The 11767-nt window shown below is 38.5% G+C and overlaps 1 protein-coding gene across 1 annotated transcript; it reads right to left on the bottom strand.

Moving 5' to 3' along the window:
* Positions 1 to 4312: 4312 nt before the first annotated feature.
* Positions 4313 to 11704, bottom strand: LOC113117384 (E3 ubiquitin-protein ligase HECTD3-like). The gene is made up of 21 exons (XM_026286015.1): positions 11050 to 11704; positions 10648 to 10808; positions 9902 to 9994; positions 9488 to 9623; positions 9266 to 9387; positions 8872 to 8985; positions 8533 to 8615; positions 8081 to 8246; positions 7903 to 7984; positions 7523 to 7705; positions 6926 to 6978; positions 6755 to 6819; positions 6577 to 6680; positions 6339 to 6452; positions 6157 to 6246; positions 5596 to 5802; positions 5313 to 5442; positions 4989 to 5063; positions 4806 to 4887; positions 4649 to 4720; positions 4313 to 4539 (listed from the first exon to the last, which is right to left on the bottom strand). The coding sequence occupies exons 1-21, from the start codon at positions 11395 to 11397 to the stop codon at positions 4455 to 4457; spliced, it is 2565 nt and encodes an 854-aa protein (XP_026141800.1). The 5' UTR covers positions 11398 to 11704; the 3' UTR covers positions 4313 to 4454.
* Between the last annotated feature and the right edge of the window lie 63 nt (positions 11705 to 11767).

Here is an 11767-nt window from a genome sequence, read left to right as displayed (position 1 = left end):
CGGGTGCATAAAAAGGAAAGGGCCAGGTCCTTTCTTGTAAATCACAATTATATATATATATATATATATATATATATATATATATATATATATATATATATATATGTATATATATATATATGTAACCTTTGGTTAATCTGGCCCGGTTTGCCCCATTCTTCCACAGCACTCACACACACTCAGATTGTGGATGATGTTTTACTTTATTTCCCTGCACACAGAGCAGTGGAAAGAAGAGAATTGTGAGTCACGCTAATACAGCTCCATCCACAGCAGTTCCCTCTAGCTCTGCTGTTCTCAGTATAGACGGTTTCATCGGGCGCACGCGTCTGGACCTAAGTTAACTTCCGGTCTGTGTTGTGTATATCGGTCTGGCTGCGGTGCCATCTACAAACGCAGTTAAAGGCAAGGTGATGAGTAGACTCAGAGCCATATAGAGTGAGAGTTGCGACAACTCCATTGACTCCAATGGAACGCTTTTTTTACAGCAATGGCGGCTCGTGGAGCCTCTCAATAGTTCCCGGAAGTAGCAGCAAACCGATGCCGCGCCGTAGAGATGCAGCAGAACAAACCGTTCGCGACGCACTTTTAAAAGGTAAGACGTTTAAATAATAAGATTGAATATTATCAGTACATCTCAATAACAATACATTGCAAATTAAAACCTTCTAGTAGATTATCACTCATTAAATGAGTAGATTTAAGGTTTGTTATCAGATAACTAACAGATTAGGCTAGGATTGGAGCTGAATAAAGTTAGTAACGAACACCCTAATAATTGTAAAATCTGTTCTCATAATTCAGTTTCATCCATCGTGTTTGCAATAAGAAAAAAAGGAGTATAAACATTTTTTTGCAGGGTGGGGAAGGTTAGCTAACGTTACATAGCCTATTACGTTAGTTCAATATAACGTGTGACAGCGGTGAGTGGAAGTGGTAAAAAATTAGGTTATAAAGTTTGTTCCTTATTACGCGTATTAAATTACTTAATAATAAAATGCGCCCTATTGATATATATTTAGAGTGAATTGAGTTTGCAAAAACATGGGTGGAGTGTTTTTTATTGTGATTCATTTACTATTACCTTTTTCTTCACTCTCACTTTACCTTCTCTGAGTATCCTCGTTCTTTTTTCCTCAACCTTTGAAACTGATAGAGGTAGAATACATGGTTTTGCTAATTTTAAATATTGAAAAAATCACATCACTTTACTTCAACTAGTACGAGTTTGTACTTATTATATATGAATCACCTGAAATAACATAGCTGTAATCAGCAGCCATTTCTTGTTCACAGGTCTAGGGGTGCATTGTGGAGCAGGGCCCTCCTCTTTTTGACCACAGGACGATGTACAAAGATTGTGGGAATAGCATCTGACCTCAGCCTACTCTTGAAATTTTTGGTCATGACAAATTGCTTTGCTGCAATTTGTCTGCATACTGACTTCAGTTTAGTTTACACACACACCTTTTTTTTGTCTACCCACAAACAGTACATATCACATGGTGGTTAAATGCACAGTTATAGGTAACACTGATGACTCCCTGCAATGTCTCACCATGAGTCTCCCCTCCCTGGGTTTTGCAAGGCTTTGCTTGTTCCTTATTTCTAGTAAAACATTGTCAATGTAAAAAAGTGCAAATAAATTTAAGTATAATTACCTAACAATTTTTTGTTGTTGTAATTTTTATTAGTTTTTAGATTGCTGACTTGAGCCAACCATTATTTTCTCCTCTCCATGTCAGCGGGGAAGCCATACATTCGCACACCTTTCTCTGACCGAGTGGAGCATCCCCATGCAGCACAGCAAACCATGGTGGAGACTATGCAAGGACAACATTAAAGAAAGGACACATACAAAATGCTTGTCATGCTATTCAATTTATTAGAAATGTATTCATGAATTGCTGTAAATAGTTTATTGTATAATTACAATTTAAAATAACTGTTTTCTATTTTAAAATGGAATATACTCCTGTGATGCCAACCTGAATTTTCAGCATCATTACTTTTGAATGGCAGTGTAACTTGCATGTTTATATACGAGTATGCTTAAGTTGTTTTAAACCTGAATATATTGTGTACCTGAATAAGTATTGTAAGAATTATAAACAGTAAGCTTCATTTTACATTTATTTAACATACTAATTACTGCTGCTAACAGTTAATTGGCCCATGGTGCGGTGTGAGCTGAAAATCACCTGTCACCAGCCTGTCTCTGTACTACCTGAAAGTCATCAATATGACATGAGTTAACATTAGATCAGTGAAAAAATGGACAATATGTTACGTAAAAAGGCAACAGCAACCCGTGTTTATACAACTTAACATTAGCCTGAAATACGTTTTTAAAATAACGGTAATTGAACACTAATCCTCAAATATTAACCGATTTGATATTTTAAAAACAACATCGCTGTAACTACATATTCATGCTACATACATATGTCAGAGTGTTGTATAAATATATAAAATAAATGCATTTATTGACTCCTTATTACCAGAAATCGCAGTTCTGTCACTCTACTCTATCAGTTTGAATGGCCGCCAACGCACTTCCTGGAACTATTTGAAGTCTACATGAATCACGTGACAACCAAACATTTCGAACTTCCGTTGTCGCAACTCTCTCTCTATATGGCTCTGAGTAGACTGAAGTTGGGCTCAGGTGGCTGTGCTGCTGGATGTGTTTCCCATACATTTATTTATTTTTGGAGACTCGCCACAATTTTAAAACTGATCGATTTTCAAAAAGGCTTCGTTAAATAAACATGAGTAAGTAACGTTGCATAACGTACTGCATGTTTAATAACAATAATTCCTTACATTTATGTTTAAATATCAAAACGAGGCACAGGTGTTTTTATATCGCTGTATTTCTGAAAGAAGATTTGCATGTTATATGCCTGATAAAGCAGCGTGTGAGCGTAGCTCTGCTTTGTTTACAGCTGTTACTGGGGAAACCTCTATTTCTCGCGCTTTATGTCTGTGCTTTAAAACATCTCCTGCTGGCAAATAATGAATTAGCATTTTTATTAAGTCCGCCTGATCCACACAGAAAACACATTTTGTTTGTTATCAAAAAATATCTACTCTAGAGGGACTTGGCTGTTGTTATTGATTCTATTTGGAGTCTACCGGAAGTTAAGTTAGGTCCACAAAAGCGCTCACGCGCATTAACGTTTGTTTATGTTGATGCCGTTGAAACCGTCTATAACGGTTTACTCAGATTGTTGTACTTAAAACAACAAAAGTAAAATACATTTTGAAATGTAATTTCTCCAGGAAATTATACACACTTTTTCCAATACTCTTTCTAGATGTAATGTTTTGTGATCATATAATATACAGAGTACAAAATAATCATCCATTTTACGGTAACAGTAGAATAAAATTTAATGGAAAAGTAAAACAATGAATTGAGAGCTCTACAAAATACAGTTTACAATAAACATTCTAAACATATGTAAATTCTTAAATGCTTTATGAAAATTACCTGCACACAGAGCAGTGGAAAGAAGAGAATTGTGAGTCACGCTAATACAGCTCCATCTGTTCAGACTTTTAATGTGGAGCTGCAACAGAAACGACTCACCCACAGCAGTTCCCTCTAGCTCTGCTGCATTTCATTCGAACTCCGTGCGCTATAGCGCCACCAGCGCAGCCAATAGGAAGCGCGATCACATTACAGCAGGATTTAATTAAAGAACCCTCATCTATAATATTTATCCCGTTACATATATATATATATATATATATATATATCCTATTATGGCAAGACATTTTATTGCAGTTTTTTTTATCAATCACTTTGAGGGCTCTTGTATAAGAAAGACACTTATAAACACACAAAACCTAGACTTCATTCTCAAGTAATTAGGTTTATGTATATGAATTTTACCAGAATAAGGTAATTAACCAGAAGTTAATATTTGTTATTGGTCATAACAAGCCCTTGAACAATGTTCTGACTGACTTCTGAACTGAAGCACAAGATGCTCTTTGGATCAAGTGTTGGATCATGATGGATCTTGAAGTTCATGGACTCTTGCATCAAGCCTGCATTTATTTGATAAAATGTTTTATATACTTTGAAATATAATTTATTTCTGTGAGGCAAAGCCGAATTTGCAGCACCATTACTCCAGTCTTCAGTGTCACACGATACTTCAGAAATCATTATATTATGCTGAAATCTTAATATATTAATAATATTGATAGAATTCTATCAATGCTGAAACCTACTAAATAAAAATGTTCCTGAGTGGTCTCAGACTTTATGGCCATAAATTTGAAAGAACTGCAAACCAGGTACTGTTTATAACATATTTATTTATACCTCACAGATGTAATTGGCAATATTGTAGTCATGGTCATGTGCACGGTGCTGGAGGCTACAGTTAATTTATGCCAAAATCCCGGTGTGTAAAATTCGTAAACATGGCAAAATCAGGTCACTCCTCCCAAGGGCTCATGTCTGTATCGATGGCCACACAGTTATATGCAGCATAGCGAAGCTTCTCTTCACAAACTTTAGCACTGCGGATTAAACACCATTACAATGCAGTCAAAAAGAGGTGAAAACATTTTGAGTTATTATGCATCAGAAAGACCAATTTCTTACACATATTATATTAAATAATCACACCTTTGGTATTTGGGTAGATAAAGGGTGCTGGAACATGTAGAAGATTGAGGAAGTGCATCTGTGGTTTCAGATCTAGACAAAAATGCTTTTGTTTAAGGTTTATTTAGACCACAACCAAAATGTATGTGATCTCAGTGTTATTTTCTCCATAACTTACCCTTGTTTGTCTGGGAAGATGTAAATTGGAGCAGGAAGACGACTTCTGCCAGTCACAAACCTCAAAAACCTGCTGCGATCCTCTGGTTAAAGTGGAAATAAACATGGGAAAATTAAATACTTAATTTTGCAAATTACTAGAAACAGCTATTTCATGTACACCAAGCATCCTTAAGTTACTAACCATTGGTAAAGTTCATCAGGGCTTCCCATAAGTACTGCACTCTGACATCTGTTTGTTCTAAGTCTTCATATCGTGCTGATAAATAGAAAAACACTTTATATTAGTATACATGCACTATATTAGCAAACATTGACATAAAATTCTATCAAAACTAATTCTTTTGGAAATGTGCCTCTTGAAATTCGGGACCTAAAGTAAAACAAGCTGAGAATGACTTGTGTACAGAGCTGTAATATTTTCAGTTTCATCCACTGTTCGCTCCAGTGCCTGAAGCAGAGAACATCAATTATTTAATGCTCATGTCACAGCTGTTCTATAACTCACTGAGGCGTTTAAGGGCCTCCACTGTGATCTCTGGGTCTCCACACACTTTCTTCTCCACTTCTTGCCATGTCAGGAGATCAAGCACAGCTTGCGGCACCACTTTCACCAGTCCTGCCTGCATGGCAGCAATCTGTGGTGCAGAAACACAGCACAGAATTTTACTGAATGACCGAAAAAACAAAAAACAAACCATATGCTTAGTATGTCTTCAAAAAGAATGTTGTTGTTTTTTCTGTTAATCCCAATTATAATAGTTTCAATACACTCTGTAGTGTAGTATTACCTGTTCTCTGCTCTCTTCTAGTCTGGATTTCTGAACCAAGCGGATGAACTCCATGCGGTCTTCATATCGGACCACCACTCCACTGCCTCCTGGGATCAGCTCCACCAGCCGGCCGTCACTCAGGGGTGTGGTGTACACAAGCTCCTGGCCAAACTTAAAGTCAAATGTCTCCTTGTCCATATGCTCCATAGCCTCCAACAGCTTCACCTAAGAAATCAAACCAAACATGTAAACAAGTCACCTTTATTCATATAGCGCTTTATTCAATACAAATCTCTACAGAAGACAAGTGTCATAATTCCGTTCAATTCGGTTAAAGTTTTATTCTCAACTTATAAGTGTCAGAACAGTCAAATTGATAATAAAACTATAATAATTGTCTTTTAAAACCCAACTAAACAAGCCAAAGAAGACAGTGGCAAAGAACTCAAACTCCATTAGGTAACAGAAACGAAGAAAAAATAAAAGGCTCTATCAACTGACTAGTTCTCCTCTGGCAAAAGAGTGGTCAGCATCAAGATGCAAAGTTAAGACTGAGGGAGAGATATTTTGGCTTCTTACCATCACCGAATCTACTGCAGGAAAGTCTTTGGTCCAGCTGACCGCTTCTCCAATCAGCTGCTTCCACACCAGCCCTGGTAAAGCCAGAACCTAAACGATGAATATTATGAAAGCATATTCTTTACAGAACGATCGATTAACACTAAGTCCCACTGCAATTACACCACAAGACCAGCACTGACCAGAAAGTCTTTTCCACGCAGAGCTGCGCCCATTAGTTGCCCAATCCACTCCAACTTGTGGAATTCTCGGCATGAAGGATTTGGCACATAGAAGTCTCTGGCCTCTCCAGCCCCCTGATCCAAAAACAGTTTAATCATTATATAATGATAAGTGAACAACTACATCGTCAGTTCCATTAGAGTCAACTCTTATGGACTATAGAAAGAAAACGACTGCATCAGTCAAGTTAGTTGTTACCTGGTTAGAAGTTCTCGTGAAGAATGGAAGTGGCATGGGGCACTCGGATGAGCTGGGACAAAGTTCTTCAGACATGTCTGCCAGGCTGTCTCGAAAACCACCACCTACAAGACGGAGATCTCAGGTGAGGATACTGTGTTTTATTGAGTGGGTGTGAGGATGCTTATCTCTATATGACCTTGATCGATGATGCCTTCTGCAATGAATTTACACTCCCACCATTGGTCATATCGTGCTGGCCACCTGTAAGAAAGAGAAAAATATTGGTATCATTGGTTTCACAATCATAATTAGTATGTTATAGCGCATTTTGGCTATTTAAAAAGAATAGATGCAATAAAAAAACTACCTGTAGTCCAGAGTCTTTTCATACTTGTCAGACGGCTTCAGACCCTCATAAACCTGCATAAACATTGGAGTATTCACTGTACATTGTTACACTTCAAATGGTAGTGGTCAAGAAGATTGTTATTATTTTTTTGTTTAAATGTCTTAAGCTTACCAAGGCTGTATTTATGCAAAAAACTATAATATTGTGAAATATGATCACAATTTAAAATGACTTATCTTACTGAAAATATTGTAATATTCCTGTGTTGACAAGGCTAGATTGTCACATGATCTTTCAGAAATGATTCTAATGTGCTGATTTGGTGCTCAAGAAACATTTCTTATTACGATCAATATTGAAAACAGTTGTGCTGCTTTATATTTGTGTGGACATCATTTTTCAGAATTGTGTGGTGAATAGAGAGAACAGCATTTAAAATTTAAATGTACTGTGTAATACATTTAAATGTTTTGATCAATTTTATGTGTTCTTTCTGAACAATGCAGCATTCATTTCTTAAAAAAATTTTTTATTTGACACCAACTTTCGAACGGTTTGACGCAACCACAGAACAATTAATTTTGCAAGGGTATTGACACTTGTTTTGAGTACTACCTGAGTGAAGACAGCATTTTTGCATGTGGGGTCCAGAGTGGGATTGTCACGGTGCTCCATGGCAAGGCGACGGTTGATGTAAAGGCGGGGCATGAAGTTAGGCTTACTGGTCTCAGAGTCCTTCAGGCACTGGGTGATGAGGGCAGAGCGACGCTTTGACAACAACAGGAACTGCTTTACGCTCTAAAGGGCAGAACACAGTTTGAGGAAACAGAATATTTTGGGGGGGGCACAAATTAGGGCAGAAAGTGCAAACTTCATCTTGATCATTTAAGTGACTGATGGGAAAGATGAAGGACAACACGTACACATAGACGCAAACTTTTCACTGAAGGTGTAGAATGGCACAAGATAAATTTGCCCAAGATAAGAGTACTAACTTTGATCTGGTTGAATGTTCCAAGGCTGTAGTCCCATGCAGGCACCATATGAGGCAACAGACTGTCCAGGAGTGTAATGAACCTACAGACACACACACAAAAAAAAAAACAACACCACTAAGAGCTGCCAAAAGCTCACGTAACAGACCTTATTATGTCAGACATTGGTGGGTGTTACCTCTGAATGACCAGTGCCCGGTGATAAAGGACATCAGGCAGTGTGCCCTCCAACCTCGGGTAGCGCACTAGGTTGGGAGACTGGAACACGTCTGCATTCAGGCCCAAGTCACGCTCGCAGGATGATTTGATCTTTAGACCCCTGATCCGTACATCAATTCCCTCATCTACAGCAAAATGTAATTATAGAAAAGAAACATTATAAATCAAGATGACTTTCTCTTTCAGATGACAGCGTGCATGTGATGTCACAGGGCTGTCAAACTCAATTCCTGGAGGACCGGAGCCTTGCAGTGTTTTGCTCCATTACACATACAATGTAGTTTACAACTGAGCATGAAGTACTTGATTAGTTGGATCAGGTGTGTTTAATTAGAGTTGAATCTAAACTCTGTAGGGCTCCAGCCCTCCAGGAATTGAGTTTGACACCCCGTCATGTCAGATAAACCTTACCTCGACATTCCTCGATTCTGATCTCTATAACAGGCAAATGGGATGTCATGTCCTCCAGAACACAAACCTCTCCAATTAAGTTGCTGTGACAGAAATAAACCATGCTGTTGCAAATATTCAGAATCTTATATAACCTTTACATATATATATAACTTGAAAATAGTTCTTCTGGTATTTGGCCCCCCCAGAAAGTAATTAGTAATAAAAAAATATGCATGAATCTTATTACATTAGATAACAAAATATCAAAGTGACATTTATTTTAGAAGAAAAACATTTTCCAGACAAAATATTGCACCCAAAAAGTTTGTTAAGCTTAAATAATAAAAAGCGACTTACTCATCTATTGTTACGTCACTGTATTTCTTGAGATTGTCTCCCTCTCCACCATAAACAGTCACTCTTTTGGGCATGTAGTTATCATCTGTTGAGTCCACTGTTAATATCAGTTTGCTAAAGAAAGAGAAAATAATAATTTATGTTGTTTATGATCAGCTTTTTTCAATCAGACTCAAATCGGTTTAGTTTTCTGTAGTCTGATGAGCAAAAGACAGATCAAATGGCATGAAATGCCCTAAAATCTGAACGATTTCATACAATGACGTAGAAACATTGTTCTCATTTTATCACTTACAGAATGAAAGTTCAGACAGTCAGTCCCAAAGGTCGGATTTGGTGCATTGTGAACAAAGTCCATGATAATTAGAGTGGCTAGCAGATCAGTTCTCCTTACTTGACCACAGTGCCCCTCTTCATGTGCAGCCGGATCCAGTGCTGTCCCTGCATGCCATCGCTTTCCCAGTATGTCTCAGTGTCTCCATCTGTCAGGCAGCTTGCACCACCACTGGGGTCCTCCTTCAAACAGGAAAACTCACTTACTAGTCCAGAACACCTGATGTGTTCACGGCTCTCTGCTCTTCACTATAACGTAGAACAATACTAAGCCCACACATACCGAACTAGAAGAAACATCAATGCTAGTCACGCACTGCTTCACACTGCCAAGGTTTTCATCTTCTTTCCCAATTTGGTCATAGAAGTAGTGTACAAGGTCCTCATCGCATTCAAATGTCCATGTAGGAGGTACATACCTAGAAAACAGAGGTTGCATGCAGTCTATCAAAGGATTAGGCAGAGCCAGGTCAATAACATCATTTTTTCCTGGTTAATTTATAAAATGCAATTCATACTGTACATGCAATCAGTTAGATACACCTCTGCTACAATGAAGAAAAATTATAAACCTGCTTTACTGCTTATTAATATTACAATATATTAATTAGACTCTTGTTCGCCAAAAATACAAGTCATATGGTTCAAACACGCAGAAAATTTGTACCTGTAAATTTCTGTCAAAGCATCCACTCACCTCAGCTTTCGAACAGCGCCCTCGTCCGGCTCTGCCACCTTGGGTTTGACACCCATGTGTAAGCAGTTTTCCACATCCACCACCTGCTCCCACCTACAAAGCAATTCAGGAAAAATTCTGGTACTTGACATCCAATAAATTGTCAGGATACAGTTATTTACAATCAATAGTTTAATATCTTGTAATTGTGAATTCAAACACGAAGCTGAATATGTCAGACTGCCTAATTAAATTTTAATAGCAGCTTAAATTGCAATAATATTTTACAATAATATTGTTTTATTTTATTTTTGATTGATTGATACAATCCCGGTGAGCATTAAAAGCTTTTCTAAAAACTTTAGCATTTGCTTTAAAGTAGGAAATGGTTTTGTGGTCTTAAGGTAACACCTCTTTTATTTATTCTAAAGTTAAGACAGCTGTTATCTATTTTAGATTGTAATTTAACCCTGGGTTGGGAAAGCTGAATTTTCAGCATCATTACTCCAGTCGTCAGTGTAACATGATCCTTCAGAAATCATCTGAATATGCTGATTTGATGTCTAACCCCGTTTCTTATTATTATGAATACTGAAAAAAGTTTAATATTTTTTGTGGAAATCCTTGTTCCTTTTATTAAATGATCATTTGATGAATTACATTTCAAAACAACCACAGATTTTCAAACTTTTTTCGATTCAATGAAATGAAGTATGTACATCATGGATCAGTGAATTGGAGAATGCTGGGCTGAGGGTGACACAGACCTGCTACAAGGCTTGTGGTCATATCCAAACAGCTGCTGTTGTCTGCTGATAGTTTCAGGGGACTCCACTGGCACAAGCCTGTCTCCACCTTCAGTGTGTTTACACACCAGGATCCAGCCCTCCTCTATGTCCAGACCAGGACGATACTCCTCCAGCTGCTCCTGTGATGGACAGACGAATCACACAATCACAGTGACAAACAACACAAGATAGGCTGCCTCGTGCCCATTGATCCGAAGAGTGGAACATTCTGAGAGCCACAAACAGAGCAACATGTTACTGCCGTGACGTCACGGACCAGGAAGTCCCTTGTATTCGGGTAGCAGTAATGATACAGCAGATTAATCAAAAAAACCCTCCTGACACCAGTTCTCGACAACATCTCATACAAATAATCCATACCTTGCTTATTTTGACCCACAGGCCATGGCTGTTGCAGTACTCTTGCCCCGTTGTCCGTATACACGTCCCTTTTTTAGGCTCGATGTTACACTTGCACAATTTCTTGTGTGGAGCCTGATGTGGGCCTTCCCACACCGACACCACACTCTTGCCGCCGGAGTTGCCAGTTGTTGAAGAGGACGCGGAAGCGGAGCCCGACGACGAATCCTTACAGATTTTGTAGCAAACCTCTTTCGGCACGTAACACAGGGACTCCGGCAGAGGCTCACTTTTTCGGAAACATTCAATGCATTTGTTTAAAAACCGTATCCTTCCCAGGAGGGTGTGAGGGTTGTCGTCCCGAGACATCTCCTGCTCAAGTTTGAGTGCGCTAACTTAATTTATCCGGAGAGCTAGCTGAGGATGTGTCAAGACCGACAGAGCGGCTCGGCCGTTAGCGAGCATTACACTCACAGAGACTTTCCCTTTATTCCCGGGTTGGCCGCTTTTACTGAGATCCGATGTAATAAACGACCTGTACGACAACAGTCTAGACACTGTTAGTTGAACATTGTTACTCCCGCCAGAGCTTTCTCACGGATACTGGCATCTGTCAAGACAGCTATGTATCTCCACCATAGACTGTAGAATAAAACGGGTCTAAAGGGCGGATGTGTGTTTACCTCATCCCCCCTACTGGATAGATACACTGCCTGTTAGTTAAATTAGAGTAAAACTG

This window comes from Carassius auratus, chromosome 2 (assembly GCF_003368295.1).
Source record: "Carassius auratus strain Wakin chromosome 2, ASM336829v1, whole genome shotgun sequence".
Classification (NCBI taxonomy): Eukaryota; Metazoa; Chordata; class Actinopteri; order Cypriniformes; family Cyprinidae; genus Carassius; species Carassius auratus.
Note: the sequence above shows the minus strand (reverse complement) of the source record. Positions and strands in the feature narration are given on the sequence as shown.